Consider the following 26746-nt stretch of genomic DNA (forward strand, 5'->3'; position numbering starts at 1 on the left):
ATGTTTCTTGAAGAACTGCTTTAGCTGCATGCCACAGATTATGCTTTCATTTTTATTCATTTCAAGATATTTTTCTAATTTCTTTTTTGGTTTCTTCTTTTACTTTCTCCCTTCTTTCCCTGATTTCATCTTCTTATTGATTATTTATAAGTGTGTTCCTTACTTTCCAAATATTTGGGAATTTGTAGGTATTTTTTTTCCTCTTTCTGAATTTTAATTTCATTATGGTCAGACAACATACCTAATGAGATTTCCTTCCTTTTAAATTTGTCGAGATTTGTTTATGTCTCTGAATATTCTATCAGCTCAACCTTTTTCATTATTGTATCCAAAAGTGACACTTTACCAAATTACTGTTTCATATACTTTTTTTTTTTTTTTTTTTTGTCTTTTTGTCTTTTGTTGTTGTTGCTATTTCTTGGGCTGCTCCCACGGCATATGGAGGTTCCCAGGCTAGGGGTCGAATCGGAGCTTAGCCCCCGGCCTACGCCAGAGCCACAGCAACGCGGGATCCGAGCCGCATCTGCAACCTACACCACAGCTCACGGCAACGCGCCGGATCGTTAACCCACTGAGCAAGGGCAGGGACCGAACCCGCAACCTCATGGTTCCTAGTCGGATTCGTTAACCACTGCGCCACGGCGGGAACTCCTCATATACCATTTTTATTTTTAAGAAGATAATGAGAAACAGTTGTACTTTACCTCATTGTTAAGAATGATTGTTATGTTACTTTGTAAATAATTTTACTCTGTCATGCTGTGTTGTGTTTGCTGTTTTGACTATTGCAGCCGCAAATTCATAAGCTGTTCCTCCCTCTGTGCGCTTTCTGTAGGTCTAAGATCTGGCAAACTTGGTGAACAGTGTGAAGCGGTTGTTCGCTTCCCCCGGCTCTTCCAGAAGTATCCGTTCCCCATTCTCATCAATTCTGCATTCCTGAAGTTAGCCGATGTCTTCAGGGTCGGGTAAGTCTTTTCAAAGCCTCAGTGTCCTAAAGTACTTTGTTCATGTTTCTTTATTTTATGTTGTGGTCTTGTATTCTTTTTGCCTTCGGGGACTTCCATATGGTTCGTTATCAGTTTTGTGGATGCACAGGACAACACTTCTTGGTGCAACACTTCTTGGTGCAAAACAGACGTGGGGGTGTAAGTCGGAGAGTACTTATTTCTTTGGGGGTTAACTCAAATTAAGACAACCTTAGGAGTTCCCGTCGTGGCGCAATGGTTAACGAATCCGACTAAGAACGATGAGGTTGCGAGTTCGATCCCTGGCCTTGCTCAGTGGGTTAAGGATCCGGCATTGCTGTGGTGTAGGTTGCAGATGCAGCTCGGGTCCTGCATTGCTGTGGCTGTGGTGTAGGCTGGCAGCTACAGCTCTGATTAGACCCCTAGCCTGGGAACCTCCATATGCCGTGAGTGCAGCCATAGAAAAAGGAAAAAAAAAAAAAAAAGACAACCTTAGTATATTATTGTATATTTTGGAAATGTCTGTGGCTTTGTGCAGATCCTTTTGAGAAGTTTCTAATTTAACAGTTTTAGCATGAGATTACATGTTACATGAGATTACATGTCCCTGTGAAGTGCCTGAAACATGTAAACAAGCGTTGAATAAACACCTATATGTTTTTTCTCTCCGCCATTCTTTCTCCCACTTCTTCCCACAATTCTCAATGCACTCACGTACTTAGACACACACCACGTCAGACTTGGGAGGAAAGATGTAAAATTAGCTCGAGAGAAGGAAGACCGTCTATCTCCTTGGTTATAATGCGATAGAGGAGATTGAGTCTGGCTCCAAGGCTTCTCTTTATGTTACTCCTGTTTTGGTGTCTTGCAGCAGGACTGCAGGTTTTGCTAACTGCTTATGCTTAGTGCTTATCTCATGTACACTTGGCCCTCTGCATCCAAGGGTTCTGCATCCACAGGTTCTACCAACCACGGGTCAAAAATATTTGGAACAAAAATTCCAGAAAGTTCCAAAAAGGTAAAACTTGAATTTACTTTCTGCTGACAGCTATTTACATTGTATTAACAGTTACTGACATAGCATTTACATTGTATTAGGTCCGATAAGTAATCCAGAGATGATTATATGGGAGGATGTGCAAATACTACGCCGTAAGGGACTTGGGTGTCTAAGGATTTTGGTACGGGGGTGGTTTCTGGAACCAGTCCCCCTCCCCACCCACAGATACCAAAGGAGGACTATATAGACTTTAACCCTCTTAGTGGTAGGACAGAGAATAATAGGATTGAAAAACAGTGGCCGGTTGGCTAAGATTTGATAAAGTTAGTGTTGCTTTGACTCCTGATTAAATATTTTCCTAGAGTGGTCTAATTTATTTTTACCTCTGGTTTTTCATAGAAACAATTTCCTGAGGCTGTGTGTTCTTAAAGTTACTCAACAAAGTGAGAAGCATTTGGAGAAGATTCTAAATGTGGATGAATTTGTGAAGAGAATCTTCTCTGTGATTCACAGTAATGACCCCGTAGCAAGAGCCATCACTCTCAGGTATACTCTGTCACTCTGCTGAGTCACCACAAGGTTTTTGAATTGTATTGTGTCCCCCCCAAAGGCAGTATATTTGCTCTTATTGTTTTGTATAGTAAGAATTTATTTTTGTTTTTTTCTACTAAGACTCAATGCAAAAATATGGTAACCGTCCCATTCTGTACATGCTCTGTAGCTAACCGTTTATAATACTCTTTTGGTAACTTGTGTTTGAAATAGTTCTCTTTGTGGATAGATATTCTGATCTGACAACTCACATCTGAATATAGTAATATGAGTATGATAACTCGCATCTGAATGTGAGTATCTTAGCCTCAGACTATTTTGAACTTTCACCTTCCTGACTTTGTTCTTACGGTGTCATGTCACTTTTATGTTTTCATCCTTGGTTATGTGCTCATTTTTGTATATGATCGTTTATATTCGGACTCCTTGGAGAATGCCGGATAGAACCACCGTAGATTCTTCAGTTTTTCCTTTTCTTCCTTGGCATTTAATGTTTTTTCAAAACAATTTTGTTAGAACTTTATTTTGTAAACCTTATATCCAGCTTGAACCAGATTCTCTTTTTAGATCTGTCATCTGTGGAGTGATACATATAATTTTTGGATTTGTGAAATTCACTTTGCTCAACTCCACCTTCCTCACCTTTGCTGATTCTGATGTGAGCCCCAGGGGACACCCTCTTCCTCTCTTGATGTTGCGGAAAGATTTGAAAATCATGGTGCCAGTATTTACTGGTGTGGAAAAAAAGACTGAGAAGTCTTACTTTTTACTTTGTGGACCTGCTTAGTAGCAAAATATTGGATTCTTAATGCTTTGCTAAAAGAGACTTTCTATACAACATTAAAAAACTGACACTTTGACAATTGAATTTTAATAATTCAAAAGTTTCTTCTTCTGGGCTCTCTTTGGTACTTGTCATGTCCTTCAAGATGATTTTTAAAATTTTTCTGTGTGTTATAGATAAGCCATGTTAATTTTTCTGGCTTACTGAAATGGGGAAGAGTGTTAGAATTTGAGTCACTGCTTGATTTTTAAAACTGGTACTTCATTAACCTGAGATTTATGGAACCACCTACAAACTTTAGTTTTGATCATTTAGTTTTGCCAGTTTCCTCCTCTCTGACCTTGAGCTTATTGTATTTCCGTTCTTCTTGGGTTTCACTGTTTATGTAGGATGTTGGGCAGTCTGGCATCAATAATTCCTGAGAGGAAGAATGCTCATCATAGTATTCGTCAGAGTCTGGATTCACATGATAACGTAGAAGTGGAAGCTGCTGTGTTCGCTGCTGCAAACTTCTCTGCGCAGTCAAAGTAAGCATTGGCCTTTATAGTTCAGCTTCCCAAGAAGAGGTTTTGAAGGAACAACTGGTTTATATATGTAAACACTAAGGGATGTTGGAAAAACAGAACTTAAATTCGTAAAAGGTGAAATGCAGATGTTGGCATTAACTGTAAGGGAAATTAGGGTTTCCAGAAGGACAGGGTCAGCATGGGGTGAGAATAGGTGGAGAAAGCTTCAGTGGGGGGCAGAAGCGTCGTCCGCTGAAGAGCCTTTCCCAGACATAGACAGTCCTAATACTAAATTCCTAAACTCCTGCTTTCCTGTGTCTTCTCATGTTTAGCTTTTGGCAGTAGAGCTGTGCACAGTGACAAAGACTGTAACTTGAGTTGAAACCAGTTTTAACCTTTGTGAGGTGTCATATTCTACCTGGTTATCTCATAAAACAGTGGCTCTCTTTTGGGGGGAGGGAGATGAAATGTTGACCACGGTTTTATTCTTGCATTTCCCTTGCTTGATCGTCCTTTCTAAAGAGGTCCCTCTAAAGTCAGTCCCTTTAATGACTGATACCAAAAGTAGCATTGCTTTCTGGAGGGCATTGCGGTAATGTGCGCTTTGCTTTAAACATGAACAAACCTATAACCTAGAAATTCCTCTTACAAGAACTTGTCCTAAGGAATCAGCAGTGTATACTGGTATTTACCTCAAAGGATGCTAGTTATAGGGTTATGGTAACAAAAAAAGAATAACAAACAAACAAACAAAAATGGAGTTCCCGTCATGTCTCAGTGGTTAACGAATCCGACTAGGAACCATGAGGTTGCGGGTTCGATCCCTGGCCTCGCTTAGTGGGTTAAGGATCTGGCGTTGCCGTGAGCTGTGGTGTAGGTTGCAGACGTGGCTCGGATCCCGCGTTGCTGTGGCTCTGGTGTAGGCCGAGATAAGATGGTACAGTGAAATACTGTATCAGTATTGGTTAACAAATATATTTGGAGGAGTTCCCAACTTGGTGCAGTGGAAACAAATCCAGCTAGGAACCATGAGATTGCTGGTTCAATCCCTGGCCTTGCTCAGTGGGTTAAGGATCCGACGTTGCCATGAGCTGTGGTGTAGGTCACAGATGCTGCTCGGATCTGGCGTTGCTGTGGTTGTCGTGTAGGCCGGCAGCAACAGCTCCAATTCAACCCCTAGCCTGGGAACCTCCATATGCCGTGGGTGCGGCCCAAGAAAAATACAATTAAAAAAAAAAGTTATGTGATGTTACAGATTTATTTAAAAAACAAGTATATTTATGGAATAGAAAAAAGACTAGAAGAATATATATTGAAATATTAACTCTGGGTGGTAAGATTATTTTTATTTTCTTTTATGAATTTCTGTGTACCTGCTAGAAGCAAGTTTTGGTTTTAAATCAGATGATTAATCAGTTTTTTAAAATAAAAATAGCATTTTCATCAAGAACCTCTGCTAAATTTGGATAAGGCTTGAAATAGTTACTCACCAGTGATCTTTCTTCACATTTTAATTATATGCATATTCACTCCTTCAGCTACTCTTATCAGGCCTTCAGAATTCTAGAGCTATTCCTTGGAAAAGGAGATTAGAGAGTAAGTTTTTGGGAGTTTGCATTTTGGTGCAGCAGAAGCAAATCCAACTAGCATCCATGAGGATGCAGTTTCGATCCCTGGCCTTGCTCAGTGGGTTAAGGATCTGGTGTTTCTGTGAGCTGTGCTGTACTTGGCAGCCGAGGCTGGGATTTGTGGCTGGGATTCGTCACCTGTAGCTCCAATTCGACCCCTACCCTGGGAGCCTCCATATGCTGTGAGTGCGGCCCTAAAAAGCAAAACAAAAACGAACAAACAAAAAAAAGAATAGAGTCTTTAATTTGCTGATCAAAAGTAGTAGGTGTGGCAGTAACTGAGGAAGGGGAACATCTGAGTAAAAACAATTCATATTTGTGGTTTTGAAAATTGGCACTTTTTTTTTATTGAGAGGCACTGGTATGGAGAGAACTTTTTAACAATTACTTTTATTGGATAGAAGTTATATCTTCTGAATAGTTATCATCTGATCACTGCTGTCAAGGTGTTACTACTTTATCAGATTAAATATGCACTTGGAGTAGCTCCAGAAATTGTGTTCTAAGTTGACTTTTTAAATTTAGATGAGAAATTCGTGATTTAGTGATTATGTTTTATTTATAAGAATCATTTTTGGTTCAGTTTTTCTCTTGGGTTATTACCAGAAGCTGATTTTATCAACCGTGGAATTTGGGATCTGTCTTGGGAAAAATTAAGACTAAGTAACAGAGAAACAGTGTGGTTCTTCATTTGTAGAATTCATGACCAATAAACATTTAACAGTTTATATAGAAGCAGTTTTTAACATACCAGGCTTCAATATGGTATATGTGTAATTTGTATTAACCAAAATAGTGCAGTAGGAAAGCCTGGAGAACCTATCTAAATGTATCAGAGTGTGAAATTAGGGAAATATATTTTTTTGAGATAAGCATTTACCTCTTCACCCAGAAAAGATGACCTGCCTCGAAAGAGCTACTCCCTGGGTCACACAGAGCACAACTTGCAAACTCAAAAGCCTTCGGGGACCAGGGAGGCATTGTCAGTGAGAAAGTGACCTCTAGCGGTGACTGTGGTGAACTGACGGGCACACTCAGCGTCTAAAAAGGGGCTCCACAGTAGTACCTGTCAGTGGTAACTGTGCCAGAATGTGCGACCAGCATTGTCAGATCTGATGTGGGCAGGCCTTGGGGCAAAAAGGGGAGAAGCTGGAAAATCATATTATTCTGTTTAGTCTCATCATATGAGACTATATATGCTTTTTAAAAATTTTTATTGGAGTATAGTTGACCTCAAATGTGTGTTACTTTCAGGTGTATAGCAAACTACACATTCTTTTCTTTTTTGTTCCTTTTGGCCTCCCCGTGGCATATGGAGTTCCTGGGCCAGGGGTCATATCTGGATCAACACCGGATCCTTTAACCCACGGTGCTGGGGGCTGGGGCTCAGACCTGCGTCCTGGCATTGCAGAGACGCCGCTGATCCCTGTATATTCATCCTTAACATATTCTTAATGCTGACATTAATATTTTTTAAAATATTATTAGATTAAAACCCCCCCACAAAAGCTGCAGTTTCTAACTTGCAGTGTATTGGCCCTATGTTTTAAAAGTTACTGTGTAGGGAGTTCCCGTCGTGGCACAGTGGTTGGCGAATCCGACTAGGAACCATGAGGTTGCGGGTTCGATCCCTGCCCTTGCTCAGTGGGTTAACGATCCGGTGTTGCCGTGAGCTGTGGTGTAGGTTGCAGACGCGGCTCGGATCCCGCGTTGCTGTGGCTCTGGCGTAGGCCGGTGGCTACAGTTCCGATTCGACCCCTAGCCTGGGAACCTCCATATGCCGCGGGAGCGGCCCAAGAAATAGCAACAACAACAACAACAAAAAAAAAAGAATGTAGTTAGTGAAGAACTACCTCTTGAACCTCCATCATGTCCAGACTCTATTCTAAGCACCAGGAATGCAGGAGTGGCAAAGATTAATGCCCTGTTGTTATGGAGACACAAAATAGTTTCCGATGCTCATTAATTTTGGCCCTGTGATAGTGACCTTAGTGAGCTGCTCAGGAGGAGTCGTCAGGGAAGGCCTCATTAAAGAGGAAGCACTTGACCTGCGGCTGAGTGCTGAAGAAGGGGCGGCCGTGCAGAGGAGGGATATTCCAAGTGGAAGGAATAGCAAGTCCAAGAGTGCTCTGGGAGTTCCCATCGTGGCGCAGTGGTTAACGAATCCGACTAGGAACCATGAGGTTGCGGGTTCGGTCCCTGCCCTTGCTCAGTGGGTTAAGGATCCGGCGTTGCCGTGAGCTGTGGTGTAGGTTGCAGACATGGCTCGGATCCCGAGTTGCTGTGGTTCTGGCGTAGGCCGGTGGCTCCAGCTCCGATTCAACCCCTAGCCTGGGAACCTCCATATGCTGTGGGAGCGGCCCAAGAAATAGCAAAAAGACAAAAAAAAAAAAAAAAAAAGACAAGAGTGCTCTGAAATGCAGGCACGTCCTCCAGACGTGGCTGACATACCTCTTGCCTTACACCTGCAAGACACGTACAGCTGACTTTTTCTTGTCCACTGTGGGGCTGATATCTTAGAGCCGTAGTTTTCAAACCATTTGGTATCAGAATCCCTTTATACTCTTCAGACATTGTTGAAGTCCTCAAAAAGCTTGTTTTGTTTTGTTTTGTTTATGTGGATTATATGGATTGATACTTACCATATTAGAAATGAAAATGCCTAACTTTTAAAAATATTTATTATTTCATTTTAAAAGTAACAAATCCCTAATGTGTTAACATAAAAATATCTTTACGGAAATGATTCTTTTCCAAAACAAAAAAAACCAGTGTCATGGGAAGAGTGAACTTGTTTTACATTTTTGCACATCTCTTTAATGTCTGGCTGGCTTCTTACATCTGATTCTGCATTCACTGTTTCTGTTACAAAATGTTATTTTGGTTAAAGTATATGAAAAAATCCAGCCCCACACAGATATGTGGTTGGAAAAGAGAGGAGTTATTTTTAAAGGCTTTATGGGTAATTACGGATATTTTTCTTTGATACTATACCAGAACTAGAAAAGTGTTGGTAAGAGGTTAATTTCCATGTAAACCCTAAAACCATGTCAGTGAACCTGTACGATGTTATCTTGAACTTCATGGGCATCTCTTACCGATGTCTGGTTTTATAACCCAGACATTGGTCTTTTGGAAAATACTGGGTCAGTGTGTTAGGCAGGTCTTCCAGATGGTGACCCTTTCATTGCATAATAACAAAGAATCACGTTTGTTACTTTCCTCACCGATCTCACCGGGAAACTAATCAAGCTGTCAAGCTCACAGTGACAGACACAGGTTTTCTAAAATGCTAATTTTTGCTTAGAAGCTAAGATTGGCAAACAGATTTCCCAGTTATTTTCCTTAAAGTTCCAAGCTTACTTTGTTCATCTTTTTCGAACATGTCTGCCAAAGAGCCAAGTCTGAATAACTATGTAGTTTCATGAAAAAAATGCCTAGTTCATGTCATAATTCCAGTGATGGCATAGTACTTTCCTGGAGACAACCACTGTACTGAAGTGTGCTTTCCATTTTGTCAGATAGTATTAAAAAGATAAAATTACCCAAGGGTTCACATTTAATATCATTAGTAATTTTCAGTGTTCTGTCCAAGAGATTTATGAGTGCAGCTGGCTTTCTTTTGTTCTTTTTTTAAAAATGGGAGCGTGCGTGATGGTGAAGAGTACAATGCGTTACTAGTAGTTTGGTGACACTGCCTTGATTCTAGTTAAGCTGCCTGCAGTTTTACTCCTCATGGCTTTGGCATCAAAGATGAAGATATTAGCACCATTGGGCCAAGATAAAAGCCGTGAAATTTTTGTTTTTTCTTTTTTCTTAAGGCTGTACCTGCGGCACATGGCCATTACCCAGCTAGGGGTTGAATCGGAGCTGTAGCTGCAGGCCTACACCACAGCCACAGCAATGCCAGATCCAAGCCACATCTGCAGCCTATGCTGCAGCTTGCAGCAACACTCGATCTTTAAACCTGCCGGGGATCAAACCCGCATCCTCCTGGACACTATGTCAGGTTCTTAACCTGCTGAGCCACAGCGAGAACTCCAAATCATGAAATTTTTAAAAAGCATTACTCACTTTGAAGATTTCAGCACAGAAGTGTTTCTTGCCGAATTTCACACAAAGGAGAGGCTCTATGATTGATTAGGTGGTGTTGATCCCAGACAATTACAAGCAAAAGCACACCTGGCCACATCAATAGACTTGGCCATTTATAAGGCAAAAATAAAGTTCTGCAGGTGAGCGTATTAACTTAGTCTTCATGTTTACAGCCAAATCTTTTTTTTATTTTTATTTCTATTTCCATGGAAGTTCCCAGGCTAGGGATTGAACCCTCGCCACAGCAGCAACCCAAGCTTCTTCAGTGACAACTGTCAGAGCCTTAACCTGCTGCACCACAAGAGAACTCTCTAAATCTTTTATTTGATAAGTACTTTAATGTTTTAAAAGTGACAGTGGCTTGATTTCTTTGACTGATGTTTCATCCAGCAGGTATTCAGCCTTGTCAGCTGCACAGAATCTCTCAGCTATTTTGTGCACTCTTCCAGCCAGTGCATTATGATAACTTATCCTATTATTATTTCTAGTTTGAAAAGCTGTAATGAGCAATATTCTGCTTTTAATGAGTAAATCACATCTACATTTAAAGTACTCATTGTTTTTTTAAAAAAATCATAAATTATTGGTCTCAAAATGAAGCCACAAATTAACTGATACCATAATACTTTTTGAAATATTTTGTTTCATAAGGCACCATAAGTTAAATTATTAACTTCTATAAAACTGGGGGATAGCTTTAGTCCTAGTTTTGTTTTTCTTGTACTATTTTGCCATTTTCTTTAGAATAGATTCCTCCCGTCTGTGAGTTGGAAAACTTTGATGTATCAGTTTCATCTTTTTCAGTATCTTTAGACCTAAACTATACACCTGTGAGTTGAGAAAATGGGTTTTCTCATCTCCTTTTCAAGCCAGTGGTCCACTGTAGAGTGTAAGAAAACCACATTGAAAATAAACTTTATTTTGAAATATAATATTTGTTAGATTCTAAAAAAGCAATTTTATATAAAATTTTAGAAAAATGTTCAAAACTTTGTCTCAGCTCAACAAAATGTACTTTTTGATATGTTTTGCGTAAGCACAGGGAAAAACCTCGGAATTTCAAAATAATGTTGTATTGGATGATAATGAGGTCACAGATTATAGTTAAAAATATAGTCAAAGATGGCGAGAGCACAGGAGAAGAATTGAGAACAAACTGAGCTAATCTCAATATATTTACACACTAAACCTGCTACTTTAGAAAATTCTAGAAAACACAGTATGTAATCATACTTTCCATTAGTTGTCAAGAGACAGTGTCGTACATCATGTAGCCTCTGGAAAACACCGTTCACTTGTGAGAGAATGAAATTGAAAATGTCAAGTAATATTTTAGTTGCAGAAAGTATTTTATATAGACATCCACTGAACTGCAGAAAGGAAGTATTTTATGTCTTATACATATATCATTTATCTTGACTAAAAGAGCCAAGTTTGAACATATTATGTGTATCATATTTCCTTACGTATTATATGTTTTATCCCCAGAATTCATGTTATTAATAACTTTTTCAACATTCAGTGATGTTTCTATTGCAGCAGACTCAAAAGCAACACCTTGGAAAATACTTCACACGTATGGTTTTGTTTTTTTTTTTTTGCCAGTTTTTGGGCCGTTCCCGCAGCATATGGAGGTTCCCAGGCTAGGGGTCGAGCTGGAGCTGGAGCTGCTGGCCTACACCAGAGCCTCAGCAACTCCGGATCTGAGCCGCGTCTGCAATTTACACCACAGCTCACAGCAATACCAGATCTTTAACCCACTGAGCAAAGCCAGGAATCGAACCCGCAACTTCATGGTTCCTAGTCGGATTCATTAACCACTGCACCACAACGGGAACCCCTACATGTATGTATTTTTTAAATGAGGACTTTTAAATAGTTTGGCTCTTAGTAAGATGCTCCTCATATATATCCTACTGCATTTCTATTTCACACTTAAGCTGTTTTTCTAAAATTCAGAATATTTGGTATGTATTTTATAGTTTGCATAAGTAATCAGCTTATGTGTTAAAAGCTTTTCTTAATGAAAAGTATGTCCTAAAACGTAGACTGAAAAATGGTAACGTTGAGTCTGTATTTCAGACAGTGTCACTCAGTGATATGAATTCAATAGTACTTGTAAATCAGAGTCTCTTTCCTTGAAAAGCATATGGAAACAGTGTTGGCATAAGCCCACTTGCTGTTGGAGTTTTAGTTTCAGTTGTATTTCTTACCCATCCCCAGCGCCCAACCTTAGGAATATTAGTTATAGTTTGGAGTATTGCATTTCTCCTGTGTTTGTGTTCTTTTTCTTTTAAGCCTTGAGAAAACAAAAGCAAAGTTAATATTTTGATTTTAAGGATTTTGCTATTTTCTCTTTCCAAAGGGATTTTGCTGTAGGAATATGTAACAAAATCAGTGAAATGATTCAAGGTATGTATGCTTCATTTAGTATTATGAAGTGACTTGATGGGATTTATATTAATAGTAGTTGCTAACATGTATTAATTACTATGTGCTTGTCACCATTCATTTATTCATTCAAATAATGGTTATTAAGTAGCTTCTAAATGCCAAAACTATTCTAGGTGCTTGGGATACAGTAGGACACAAAACAAAGTCCTTGACTTCAGGTAACTACACTCAAGTGTTGGAAGGTTTGGTGGTGACAATAGACAAGTAAAAATGTAACCTATCAGGTGCTGTGGAGAAAAAGCGAGTTAAGAAGGCTAGAGAGTCCCCGGGTAGATGGCAGGATAGCAGGAGGGCGTTTCCGCTTTGTGTATGTTGATGAAGGGAGACTTCTGATAATGTGATATTTGAAGGGGAGTTGCGGGATTTAGGGGAAAAACATTCTGACCTGGGGGAGAGCAATGCTGTTGGGTACTCTGGGGCTCTCTTCACTCTGCTCATGTCCCTCCAGTAGCTTCCGGTTGCAACTAAACTCAAATCCAAACTCCTTACTGCCTCAAAGCTCTAGTTTTCTAATGTCACGTCCATACTCTGCTTCCCATTAACCCTCATAATATTCATAGAAGGAAGCGCTGGGGCTACTGCATTGCACAACTCTAAAGAGCATGACTTTCCTTGTGTTTTTCTAAATGACATTTCTTTGAGTTGTGCAACTTGGCAGACTTGGGTAGGTAATATTATAGTGTCTCTCTAATGGAAAAGGAGATGGACCCACAGTGAAATGACTTAATTGAAGACCAAGACACAGTGGTTGACCTTTGTCCCATTCCCCTTTATTCCTGTTGTCTCTTTTCCCCTCTCTGCAGAAAGCTACCCTTGGAAGGAAGCATCATTCGTTGAACAGGTTTTTATTGAATGCCTGCTGTGTCAGCCAGGATCACAGCAGGAAACAGATGTCACACTTGAATTGAGATGATTCACGTAGGGCTTAACGAAGGAGCCTTTTACAAAGGTGTGGGCAGGGTAAAGAAAGGGGGTAACATAGCCGTGCGCCCCTCTAGAGTACAGGGGAAGGAGTGGTTACCAGACCTGGAGTCACATCAAGAGGCCCCTTTGAACAGCTGACCTTCAGTGTGGTGTGACCCTGCAGAGAAAGAACCACGGGATAATCAACACTCTGGCCTCACTCTTCTTTTCCCATCCGCTGGGGCTCTTCACTGACTAAACCCCACCAGAGGGCCAGCAGCAAGGGCAGATAGCAAATAGCAAGCCCTTCAGATGGGCCTCTTAGGGTGCTGGAAGAGTCTGTGTATTGAGTGGCGGTTCATATGTAGAAATTCATTAGTATGCATAGTTAAGATTCATTATTGTTCCTTGCATTTTATGTGTTAAAAAAATGTTAAAAATGAAAGCAAATGAACCAGAATTAGGAGGTAGAAAGAGAGGGGGAGAAAAGAGCAGAAGTAGCCTGGGAGCGAGGTGGAAGAAGAGTGCAGCCCAGGATACAGAAATGGTGGGCAGGTTTTAGGAATCAGGTATCCCTTATATTTAATTTTAAGCTGTTTGTGTTTCTACAAACTTCAGTAAAGATATCTATAAACACAAAGAAATCTCTCTGACTACTGGATTGAGAATAGACTTGAGAGGAGAAGGGGGGTTTGAGACAGGAGTCCGCCGTGAAAAAGGCCTCAAGGAGACTTAGGAGACTTTTGCAAGAATCTAGTCAAGAGGTGATGGTGGCAATGGCCCAGTGTGAGAGCAATGAAGGCGGAAAGATACAGTCAGACTTGGATTATGTTTGAAGATGGAAACCAGCAAGATTTGTTAATAAATTTGGAGGTGAAATTCCTTTTCTCTCTTTTGGCCGCCCTGAGGCACATGGAGTTCCTGGGCCAGGGATCAGATCAGGCAGCCAAGCCACAGCTGTAGCACTGCCAGATGGTTAACCCACTGTGCCGGGCCAGGGATTGAACCTGCCTCCCAGGTCGCCACTGATCCTGTTGCGCCACCGCAGGAACTCCATAAATTTGGATATGGAGATGCGAGAAATAAGGGAAGCAAGAAAGACACCAAGGTCTAAGGAGCGTAGCGATGGAGTTGTCATATCCTGAAACGGAGGCGGGGCAGTTTCATGGTGGGGATCAGAAGTTTCTCTTTGGGTCCTATTGAGTGGAAAATACTGGAGGGACATCCCAGTGGAGATGACCAGAAGGCAATAGGACATGTGTATCTGAAGTTCAGGGGCCAAGGAGGAGGTGGGGAGGCAGTCTTTAGAAGCATATCGCTGATAGTAGAAGCCTTAGGATCCTATCAGCTCTCTCAGGGAGTGTACCACAGGGTAAGAAGATAATTTATTACCAGACTCAAGGAATATCAGAAATTAAAGTATGGACAAAAAAGGAGACTACAAAGAGATTGAGAAGGGACAGCCAGAGAAAGGACAAAAAGCAGGGAGCGTATGAAAAAGCAGAAGGAGAAAGAGTTTCAGAAATAGAATGGCCAGGAGTTCCCGTCGTGGCGCAGTGGTTAACAAATCCAACTAGGAACCATGAGGTTGCGGGTTCGGTCCCTGCCCTTGCTCAGTGGGTTAACAATCCGGCGTTGCCGTAAGCTGTGATGTAGGTTGCAGACGCGGCTCGGATCCCGCGTTGCTGTGGCTCTGGCGTAGGCTGGCACCTACAGCTCCGATTGGACCCCTAGCCTGGGAACCTCCATATGCCGCGGGAGCGGCCCAAGAAATAGCAACAACAACAACAACAACAACAAAGACAAAAGACAAAAAAAAAAAGAAAAAAGAAAAAAGAAATAGAATGGCCAGCAGAGTCAAATTAATTCAGTGCCTTGAGGACCAAAACAATGGTAACAGAAGTGTGACATGACCCTGTAGAAAGAAACCCAGGGAGTATATTCTCAGACCTCATTCTTCTCCCTCCCATCTCCTGGGGCTCTTTGCTTTGGCAGAACTCTAAGAGAGGCCAGATAGTAAGGGAGTTAGTTGATGGAAACCACTGTTGGATGTTGAAATGCTATTATGTATTCACACTAGCGGTTACTTCACGATGGCAAAACCAGCGATCGGTAGAGATAAATTAGCTTTTGGCATATGTGTACGTTATGATTGACAATTTTTTGTTCATTATCAACCACAAAGCCAAGCTGTACAAGAAAGGCTTTTTTGTTTCGTTAGCTCCAGTGTTGCCTGGAAAAGATACTCTGAATTATATCTCATAGAGTTCCAGCTGTGTGTGCTGTAAAGAAAGGCGTTGCTACACAGAGATAGAGAACTTCAGACTGCTCTGCACACAGTCTGTTCACTTCCTAATTTTGACTTAGTGTCGAAGGAAATAATTAAAATTGTAAATACAATCAAATTATAGCCATTGAGTTTGGGTATATACATGTGTATATGTGTACATGCATGCGTATATCTTTTAGTATATGCTCTGGGAAGAAATACACAGCAGATATGCCTGCTTTCTACTATGCCTTTTAAAGGCATTATCTCTTTTCTTTCTTTCTTAACTTTTTAGGGCCGCATACATGTGGAAGTTCCCAGGGTTGAATTGGAGCTGCAGCTGCCAGCCTACACCACAGCAACGCCAGATCCAAGCCAAGTTTGCAACCTACACCACAGCTCACAGCAGTGCCGGATCCTTAAACCACTGAGCAAGGCCAGGAATCAAACCAACTTCCTCATGTATAATAATTGGGTTCATTAGCACTGAGCCACTGTGGGAACTTCTTAAAGTCATTTTCCTTTTTTTTTCCTCATTTTTTGGCCACACCTGCAAGGATCAAATCTGAGCCACAGCTGTGACCTGTGCCACAGCTGCAGCTTAACCCACTGCCCTGAGCCAGGGATACACCTCACACCTCCACAGCGACATGAGCGCTGGGGTGGAATCCTTAACCCATTATATCACAGCAGAAACTCCTTAAAGGCATTTTCTGTTATCTGCATGTAGTTTTATAATGATCCAAAATTAGTGTTAAGATAAATACTTTTATCTAGAATCTAATATACGGCACAAATGAACCTATGTACAGAAAAGGAACAAACTCATGGACTCGGAGAACAGACTTGTGGTTGCTAAGGGGGGGGGGAGGAAGTGGGATGGGCTGTAAGTTTGGGGTTAGTAGATGCAAACTATTGCATTCAGAGTAGATAAGCAATGAGATCCTGCTGCACAGCACAGGGAACTATAATCACTTGTGGAACTTGATGGAGGCTAATGTGAGAAAAACAGTATAGTTTATGTATAACAGGGTCACTTTGCTGTACAGCAGAAATTGACAGAACATTGTGAATCAACTAGTAATGAAAAAAAATTTTAGGAAGATAAATACTTGTGAAAAAACTATTGAACTTACTGATTAGTTCTAGTATACTTGTCTTTAATGATTTAAATATAACAGTAGTATACTATTTGTTTTTAAATGGTTATTTTGCCATTGAATCAGACCTTTTCAGCGTGAACTCTCATCCAGGAGGATGATCAGAAATCTCTAAGCGTGCCTTTTGCTTCTAGGTCTTGCCACACCAGTAGACTTGAAGCTGAAGTTGATCCCCATCCTACAGCACATGCACCACGATGCAATCCTGGCATCCAGTGCTCGTCAGCTTTTACAGCAGCTGGTCACGTCCTATCCTTCCACCAAAATGGTGATCGTTTCTTTGCACACTTTTACTCTGCTTGCAGCTTCGTCTTTGGTTGATACACCTAAGCAGGTAATTTCCATTTCCTGTAAATTGCCTTTTCTTCATTAGACGGGCATATTAAGTATGTGCTAAACAATAAGAAAGTAACCCCTAAGTTTTATTACTATTAAGATCCCTTTAAGATAAAAATTAGAGGACATTTAATGTCCTTTTGCTTGCTTTTCCCTTCTCTTTATCCACAGTACAGGTTCTTGGAAGCCCTTGAGAAAAACGAGGTGGGTGTGGGGGCTGGGGGGTGGCAGGGAAGAATTGAGGGTTAAAGGCCAAGCCCTCTGCTAGTTAAATGATACAGTTTTTTGGTACATGAGGAGAAAGAAGCCCAAACGTGGACACATAATGAAAAAATGACAGGGCTGTAATTTGAAATGAGCCCTGTCTCAAAAGTTTGACTAAACCTCACTACATCCCTAATACAGCTTCAGTGAGGGTTTCATTCATGGAGGGACTTATTTCCTTTATAGATTCAGCTTCTATTGCAGTATTTGAAGAATGATCCCAGGAAAGCAGTAAAGAGACTTGCTATTCAAGATCTGAAATTACTTGCCAATAAAACACCACATACTTGGAGCAGGGAAAACATTCAGGTATGTAGGACTTTGAGTGTCAATATTTTATGTAGAAAAATCATGTTGTAATAGAGCAAATTGTTTTGCTTTACATTTTTATATCATCCTTGTCATCTTCTAAGTGTTTGAATATGCAAATTTTCTAAGAGCATTGTTGATACTTGTAGCAGAAGGTCGAATTAGCAAAGTAAACATATAAAACTTCTGTACGGTATTTTTCTCTTTATTTATATCTCAGTTTTATTGAGATATAGTTGACAGCACTATATGAGTTTAAGAGTATAGCATGATTTGACTTACGTCATGAAATGATTATCATGATAAATTTGATGAACATCTATCATCTCATATAGATACAAAATTAAAGAATTTGCAAAAATTTTGTATGATAAGAACTCTTAGCATTTCTTTCTTAATGTTTATTTATAACCTACAGTGGTGTTAATTATATTTATTATGTTGTGCATTATATCCCTAGTACTTATTTTATCTTATAACTGGAAGTTTGTGTCTTTTGACAGCCTCCATCCAATTACCCCCAGCCTCTGGTAACCACAAATGTGATTTCTTTTGTATGAGTTTGTTTATATGTTTGTTTTTGAAGTATAACTGAGCTACCACACTGTGCTGATTCCTGTTACAAAACATAGTAATTTTTTTCTATGCATTTCAAAATAATCACCGTGGTAAGTCTAGCTACCATATACAAAGATACTTCCTCATTATTGAAAACCTTATCTCTTTTAATGTTTAAGTTTGTTTTGGTGAATTAGATTTGCTTCTCAGTTTCTTTTTAATTGTCCCATCGCAGCACCAAGTCTAATCGAGAAGCCCACTTAAATTGTTTGTTATTCATGTCTCCTTTACTCAATTTCAGGAGAACAATTTTGGTGCAGACTATGATTTATTAGGGAAAAGGTTCTGGATGGGTAACTCGGCAAAGTATATTTTTCCCTTTTTACACAGAGGAAAAGACATTCATAAGTTTTCTTTTACAAATACAAGAGCAGATCTCAATCTCTAGGCTTTTAGTGTGATGTCTTTTGTAGCATTTCTTTGATTAAAACATAGTAATTTTTTAGTCCCATAGGCTGATGGGACTATGTTTTATCTGTTCTCAAAGCGGAAACCTGTTTGTTTACTCGTTACTGATAACGGATGCACCACTTTCTAAAAAACGCTATGTTAAGTGACATGACAAATTGTTAGAATTCAACCTTTGTTTCATGGATTTTATTAATCTCTTAGTATCATAGCTACAGGGTAACCAAAAAATTTTGAGTTTCAGGTTATGGAACCTGAGCTGCTGTGTTTAACATAGTAATTTTTTAGTCCCATAGGCTGATGGGACTATGTTTTATCTGTTCTCAAAGCGGAAACCTGTTTGTTTACTCGTTACTGATAACGGATGCACCACTTTCTAAAAAACGCTATGTTAAGTGACATGACAAATTGTTAGAATTCAACCTTTGTTTCATGGATTTTATTAATCTCTTAGTATCATAGCTACAGGGTAACCAAAAAATTTTGAGTTTCAGGTTATGGAACCTGAGCTGCTGTGTTTATTTGGGGTTATTGTGTTTGCAGTTTTCTGAGCATGTTTCAGTATATTGTGATTGACAGTCGCAAATATCCCAAGGGATGAGGACGTTATTAGGATTTGCATTTAATAGATGAACAAATTAGGGTTCAGAGAGACATAATGTGCTTAAGAGAACTTCGTAAGAGGACTTAATTAAGAACTTAATTAAGAGAGCTCTGCCTTCCAGTGCTTTTTTCCTACTGAACATACTGTCCAAGAAGAGAATGTGCTCAGCCCCTTAGGGAACCAAACCCAGTGGGACCTTCTTCCTTAGTGTGAGGCAGATCACACGTACGGGAAAGTATGTGCAGGGTACATTTAATAGTTTAAATCCTAGTTGCTAAGTCAAAACCCATGTAGCCACCATCCCGCCAGAAATAGAACACTGCACACTGCAAACTCCCAGAAACCTGCTTCCTTGCCTCCCATAGTTCTCCTGGATTAGAGCTTTAATACCCACCCAGAGGAAACCACTGTTCTGAATTTTGTGATAATCCTTTCTTTGTTCTTTATAGTTTTACCACCTAAAAAAAAAAATTTTTTTAAGGGCCACACCCACAGCTTATGAGTGTTCCCAGGCCAGGGGTCCAGTTGGAGCTACAGCTGCTGGCCTACGCCGCAGCCACAGCAGTGAGGAACCCAAGCTGTGTCTGCAACCCATACCACAGCTCACGGCAGCACCAGGTCCTTAACCCACTGAGCGAGGCCAGGAATCTAACGCATGTCCTCAGGGATACTAGTTGGAGTTTTAACCTGCTGAGCCACAATGGGAACCTCATGATGTTAAGGTTTTTGGCTTCAAGAAATATTCTTGGTATGGGTATGATTCAGGGAGGTTATTTCTTAAAGGAAAGATCAGGAGTTTGGTCTGAGCATATGCAGTTTATGGTGTCAGACCTCCAAATGGCGATATAAAGGACACGTGAGTCTAGAGTTTAGTGACTAGATCTAGCTGCAGTTACAAATACGAGAGCCATCCGTTTGTACAGGATATTTAAAGCCATATGAGACCGGATGAGTCACCTAGAGAGGGTGCAGATAGGGGAGATTTAGAGAATGGTGAAATGAGAAAGAACCAGCCAAGGAGCCTGATAAGACGTCAGCCCTGAGTCAGGATAGTGTTGTTTTATGGGAAGAAGGCTGTGGTTAAAAGTGAGGTGCTGCACGGTATTCTCCACGGTAAGAACTGATAATGCCACTTTGTACTTAGCCGTATGCAGTCATTGGTGGCCTTCATGAGAGCGATTTTATTGGACTATTGTGAGTAAAGGACTGGAGAAAAACAGGAGAAATATTAAAGATAGTGATTATAGACAATGTTTTTAAAGGAGTTTTGCTCTAAAGGGAGTGAGAACCAAGATGGTGCTGCTAAGGGTTTTGTGGTTTGTTTGTTGTTTGGGAGGAATCCAACACATGTTATTTTGGTGGAAGTGACCTGGTCTAGAGAAAAAAATTGAGAATGCTATTCTTTTTTTTTTTTTTTTTTTGTCTTTTTGTTGTTGTTGCTATTTCTTGGGCCGCTCCCGCGGCATATGGAGGTTCCCAGGCTAGGGGTCGAATTGGAGCCGTAGCCACCGGCCTGCAACCTACACCACAGCTCACGGCAACGCCGGATCGTTAACCCACTGAGCAAGGGCAGGGATTGAACCCGCAACCTCATGGTTCCTAGTCGGATTCGTTAACCACTGCGCCACGACGGGAACTCCGAGAATGCTATTCTTGAGTAGGTGACTTGGAAGGGATGCAGTGTACAAGTGGATGGGCTCTATCTGGTTCACACAGGCACAGGAGGCAAGACGGTGGTATTTAGGCAGAGCGGGTGGGTGGGTAGACAGTGTCAACACGTACGGTTTTGGGGGTTTTTTTTTTTTTAGTTAATTAGGAAACATGATCATAAGGTGTGAGTGAGCATGGAGGATGCAGAGCCAAAGGTTTAAAGAAACAGAAATGTAAATCAATTAGGGAAATAGAGGGTTGCCATGTATTAAGATACCTGAGTGGGGAGTTCCCGTCGTGGCGCAGTGGTTAATGAATCCGACTAGGAACCATGAGGTTTCGGGTTCGGTCCCTGCCCTTGCTCAGTGGGTTAACGATCCGGCGTTGCCGTGAGCTGTGGTGTAGGTTGCAGACGCGGCTCAGATCCCGCGTTGCTGTGGCTCTGGCGTAGGCCGGTGGCTACAGCTTCGATTCAACCCCTAGCCTGGGAGTCTCCATATGCCGCAGGAACGGCCCAAGAAATAGCAACAACAACAACAAAAGACAAAAAGACAAAAAAAAAAAAAAAAAGATACCTGAGTGGAGATAGACAGACAGACAGCATAGATAGGGATAGAGATAGTGAATGTCTGGAATACACATAAAAATGCTCCTTAAAGATTAGCTCCAAAAAACTATATTAAAGGTGAGATGATTCCATAGTTTTTCCTTCTTGTATACTTGGACAGACTGTAGAGTTGGGGTTCTGCTGTCTTAATAAAATGAGTTAGGCGCTTTCTCTTTCCGTGCTCTGAAAGGGTTGAGAGCTCCGACATAAAATTTTTCTGTCTTCTGAGGGTGTATAGCTTTAAAAGTGCTGTAAGTCCATTTGAACCTGGAACTTCTTCCAGGGACAGAGTTTTGAGGATATTTCCAATTACTTATAAGGCTTTATTGCCCTATCAGAGTTTTCTCCCTCTTCTTGAATCAGTTTTGCTCGTTCGTTTTCCATTTAATTTTTTTTCTCAGATTTTTAGTGTCAGTATAAAGAAGCTTTATAATTTTTAGTATCTCTGAATTTTTATCTTTATTTTATTCTTACTGTTGCATTAGTGTTTATACTCCTACCCCTTTATTTAAAAAATAAAGAAATTTAGCTTTAATTTTTAACTTTAAATCTTTGCATAATGTTCCACAGTGTTTCCTTTAATATGATAATATCCCACATCATTACAGATTCAAATGGAAAATGAGATTTATAAAAAGAAAAGAATAACAATTTAAGTATAATCGTTCCCTATTTAAAAGAGATTCAAGAAAATTATCTTTAAATAAACACTTGACTATTTAGCTGAGCATTTCCCTAATTTTTGTTTTGTTTGAAATAAAGCTTACACCTGGTAAATCTTTTATTGTTGAATATATTGAGCAAAAATGATTGGGAAAATGTTTCATAACTTGGATTCATTGTTCATTAAAATTCTGTGCTTTGGACTAAAAAAAATCTAAAATTGTTATACTTGCTTTACTAACTATACTAGGAGACATATATCACTTGTAAATGGTAGTTTTTAAAAAGTCATAATTTAAAAAGAAAGACTGCTTCATTACACCCTATACCTTGTCAGTACACAGTCTCTGAAACAGACAAAAATGCATGTGCAGTTATTACATCTTGCTGTCTGGTTTCCAGAGGACTCAAACAAATGGAACAATCTTTGATTCTTCTAGTTTTCACATTTTCAATCTTTAGAAGTGTGTATTAAAAATACTTCACTTGGAGTTCCCATTGTGGGTCAGCAGAAACAAATCTGACTAGCATCCCTGAGGATGCAGGTTCAATCCCTGGCCTCACTCATTGGGTTAAGGATTCGGCGTTGCCATTAGCTCTGGCCTAAGTCGAAGACATGGCTCGGATCTGACATTGCTATGGCTGTGGTGTAGGCTGGCAGCTTCAGCTCTGATTCAACCCCTAGCCTGGGAACCTCCATATGCCACAGGTGCAGCCCTAAAAAGACCAAAAAAAAAAAAACCTTTCAGGAGTTCCCATTGTGGCTGGGGGTTAAGAATCCAACTCGTATCCATGAGGATGCAGGTTCCATTCCTGGCCTTGCTAAGTTGACTAAGGATCCAGCATTGCTGCAGGCTGCTGTGTAGGTCACAGATGTGGCTTGGATCTGACGTTGCTGTGACTTTGGCATAGGCTGGCAGGTTTGATTTGACCCCTAGCCTGGGAACTTCCATATGCCGCAGGCATGGCCCTTAAAAAACAAAAAAGCACAACAACTTCACTTTCAAGTCTGCTCTCCGAAATATCTATCATACCTAGTGTCAGATTTTGTCTAAAATCCCACATTTATCTTTTGTATATTCCTCCTTTTCTTATTTGTTTATTTATTTATTTCGGTGTTTTGTCTTTTCTAGGGCTGCACCCAGGGCATATGGAGGTTCCCAGTCTAGGGGTCTAATCGGAGCCATAGCCACTGGCCTATGCCACAGTAATACGGGATCCTAGCCACATCTGCAGCCTACACCACAGCTCGCGGCAACGCTGGATCCTTAACCCACTGAGTGAGGCCAGGGATCAGACCTGAAACCTCATGGTTCCTAGTCAGATTCGTTAACCACTGAGCCACGACAGGAACTCCTATTCCCCTTTTCTTGATCAGACTTTCCAGAAGCATGGCTTTCTTATGCTTTTCAAGTGGTTGGTACATATTCTTCTGTTTAATTATGAAAGAACTTAAGGCTATTAATTTTCCTCTTAGTGCATGTTGGCCATATTCCATAAATTGTAACTTTCAGTGTTCCCATTGCCATTAATTTGAAATGCACTTAAGTGAGATTTATGGTGGTGTAATCTATTTTCAGAAACTTTTCTAGATTTACAGTTCAAGATATACAGTTTGAGTTTTGACAGATGTATACAGTTGCGTTACCACCAACAAAATTATGATATAGAATCTTTTCAATTCATTCCAGAAAGTTCTTTTAGGCCCCTCTGTAGTTAATCTTTTCCCTAACCTCTGACTACCACTGAACTGATTTCTAGCCTTACAATTTTTTTTTTTTTTTTTTGTCTTTTGTTGTTGTTGTTGTTGTTGTTGCTATTTCTTGGGCTGCTCCCGCGGCACATGGAGGTTCCCAGGCTAGGGGTTGAATCGGAGCTGTAGCCACCGGCCTACGCCAGAGCCACAGCAACGCGGGATCCGAGCCACGTCTGCAACCTACACCACAGCTCACGGCAACGCCGGGTCCTTAACCCACTGAGCAAGGGCAGGGACCGAACCCGTAACCTCATGGTTCCTAGTCGGATTCGTTAACCACTGCGCCACGACGGGAACTCCCTAGCCTTACAATTTTGCCTTTCCAAAATATAAATGGAATCATGCAATGTGTAGCCTTTGGGGTATGGTTTCTTTTGCTTAGCACAATGCTTCCACATTGTTACAGGAAACAGTAGTTTGTTCCTTGTTACTGCTGAGTAGTAAATATTCCCATGTATGGATCATAATGTGTTTATCTCTTCACAACTTGATGGACATTTGGATTATTTCCAGGTTTTGTGGGTGTTTTTTGTTTTGCTTTGTTTTTGCTGTTATAAATAAACATATTGTACAGATCTTTGTAGGACATTTTTTTGAATAAGTACCTAGGAGTAGAATTGCTCATTTCTGTGGTAAATGTATGCTTAACTTTGTTAGGAAACTGCCAAACTATTTTCTATAATGGCTGTACCATTTTACATACTCACCAGCAATGTGTGAGTTTTAGTGTTGTATCCTTGTCAGTACTTTATAGCATGTGGTTTTGTAATTTTAGCATTTGAATAGGTGTGTAGTGGTATCTTATTGTGGTTTTTTTTTTTTTTTGATAGGCAAGAAATGGATTTATTAAGATTGGATGTTTGTGAGAATTGCAAGCAGGCAGGCAAGGAGGCTCTGCCTCTTATTGTGGTTTTAATTTGCATTTCCCTGATGACTAATGTTGAACACGACTTGTCTTTCAGAGCTCTTCTTTCATGAAGTGCCTTTTGTAATCTCTTATGCATTTTTTTTTTTTTAGGTTTTATTGTTACTGAGTTCTTTGTGTATTCTAGATAGGATTCTTTATCAGATATGTATTTTACAAATATTTTCTTCCAGTATGTGCCTTTAATACAGTAGCTTTTGAAGAACAGAAGTTTTTTGTTTTCATGAGGTCTAGTTTATCCATTTTTTTTTCTTATTTGTATTGTATTTTTGTGTTTTTTTCTAGGAAATCTTTACCCAACCCACAGTCACAAAGATGTTCTCATGTATTTTCGTCTAGAGGTTTTATAGTTTTCGGTTTTGTGTTTAGCTCTGTGTTTTTTGAGTTGACTGTTGTATGTGGTGCAGGGTAGAGATGAAGGTATGATTGGACAGCCAGTTGTTCCACCATTTGTTAAAAAGACTGCTCTTTACAAATTGCCTTAGCGTCTTTGTTGAAAATCAGTTGACCTTATCTGTGTAGGTCTACTTCTGTATTTTCTCTGTTCCTTTGGTCTGTGTATCTGTTCTTAAGTCAGTAGCACACAATTTTGATTTCTGTAGCTTGGAGCTCTAAGTCTTGGAATCAGGTTAAGTCCTCTGCCTTTGTGTTTCTTTTTATTTTGGATGTTATAGGTCCTTTGCCTTTCCATATAGAATTTTGAATCCGTTTGTTAATTTCTATAAAAAAACATCTCCTAGGCTTTTGATTAGTATATGAGTCTGTAGATCAGTTTGGAAAGAATTGGCTTCTTAATAGTATTGAGTTTTCTCATCCATGAACATGACATATCTTTCTAGTTTTTTAGATCTTCCTCAATTTCTCATCAGTAGTTTTTAGTTTTCAGCATACAGCTTTTGCACATATTCTGTAAGATAGTCATTTCTAAGTGTTTCATGGTTTTTGGTTATACTGTCAGCCCTCTGTATCTTTTTTGTAATACATTTTTTTTTTGTAATATTTTCATTGAACTTCACAGCCACGTTAATGGTTACTTAAACGTTAACTGCTTTTTTGATTTCACAGCTTACTAGTATTTCTTCATTATACCACATCTTCCTTGGAGTTTTTTATTCTGATTTATTTTTCTCATTTTTGTGACTTTTTTCTTTAGCTCTTTTTAATTGAAAATATATATTTTTTTAATGTTCGTCTCTTCCACAAAGAGTTTTTTTCAACTGTGCCTGAAACTTGATAATATTGATTTTAATTAAATGGATGTGGTTAAAAGTAATCATTTTTTCAAAGCCTAGGTATATTTTCTTTTTCTTTCTTTTTTTTTTCCCTACTTCTTTTACTTTATTTTACTGGACTATAGTTGCTTTATAATGTGTTATATTTTCAGATGTACAAAAAGTGTTTCAGTTATACATATACACATGCCCATGCTTTTTCAGAATCTTTTCCCATGTAGGTTATTATAGAACGTTGAGTAGAGTTCCCTGTGCTACACAATAGGTCCTTGTTGATTATATATTTCTTATATATAGAAGTGTGTATACGTTTATCCCAAACTCCTAATTTATCCCTCCCCTCTCCCCTTTGGTCACCATAAGTTTGTTTTCGAAATCTATGAGCTGCTTCTGTTTTACGAAGTTCATTTTTATCATTTTTTAAAATGAGATTCCACATATAAGTAATATCATATGGTATTTTTCTTTCTCTGTCTAACTGACTTCATTCAGTAGGAAGCCTAGGTATATTTTCAAAAATACTAAAATAGAGCAGGAGAAACCGTTCTAGTGATTCAGTCTTTACAAGGTAATGGTTTGTTGATTTCAAATTTGAATTTTACTCTCAATCACCAAGAGTAATACTTTTTCTTCTGGGTCTTCCTCTTTCCCTCTTTCCTTCCTTCCTTCTTCCCGTTCCTTTCTTCCTGCCAGTCTTCTCACTGCTGATTGATTTTTGAGTCTTGGTATTTCAAGTGCAAATTGTGTCCATTTCGTTGTCGCTTTTACTGGTGTGTTGGTAGGTATTTTAATTTCTACCTGTAGCCACATACTCCAGGTTTAAAGGAAATACTGTCATTCTGAATGTTTTAGGAAGGAAGGGCCTAAATCAAGGCCCAGGTATAGTGTGTCCAAGTTAAGATAGTCAAAAACAAATAATTTCATAGAAACAAATGTGTTTCGTATGTTTATATTTTTCCCAGGATTTTTAAAATATATCTTGCTGTGATATCCATTCGCGTTACTCAGTATTAATAGTTTACGCTATTTCTGATGTTATCGTCTTATCTGAAGAGGTT

At 39.7% G+C, this 26746-nt stretch overlaps 1 protein-coding gene across 3 annotated transcripts in view; it reads left to right on the forward strand.

The window, feature by feature from the left end:
- Window positions 1-26746, forward strand: part of INTS7 (integrator complex subunit 7) — an 88961-nt gene that overhangs the window by 10959 nt on the left and 51256 nt on the right. For all 3 annotated transcript variants that reach the window (XR_002336047.1, XM_021063859.1, XM_021063860.1), the window contains exons 2-7: window positions 836-965; window positions 2365-2511; window positions 3691-3828; window positions 11896-11942; window positions 16451-16650; window positions 17103-17225. Coding sequence is in view for 2 of the 3 variants with exons in the window: in XM_021063859.1 (XP_020919518.1) it covers window positions 836-965; window positions 2365-2511; window positions 3691-3828; window positions 11896-11942; window positions 16451-16650; window positions 17103-17225 (785 nt within the window). In the remaining variant the exon portion in view is untranslated. The remainder of the gene's footprint in view (window positions 1-835; window positions 966-2364; window positions 2512-3690; window positions 3829-11895; window positions 11943-16450; window positions 16651-17102; window positions 17226-26746) is intronic.

This window comes from Sus scrofa, chromosome 9, assembly GCF_000003025.6.
Source record: "Sus scrofa isolate TJ Tabasco breed Duroc chromosome 9, Sscrofa11.1, whole genome shotgun sequence".
NCBI classification, from domain to species: Eukaryota; Metazoa; Chordata; class Mammalia; order Artiodactyla; family Suidae; genus Sus; species Sus scrofa.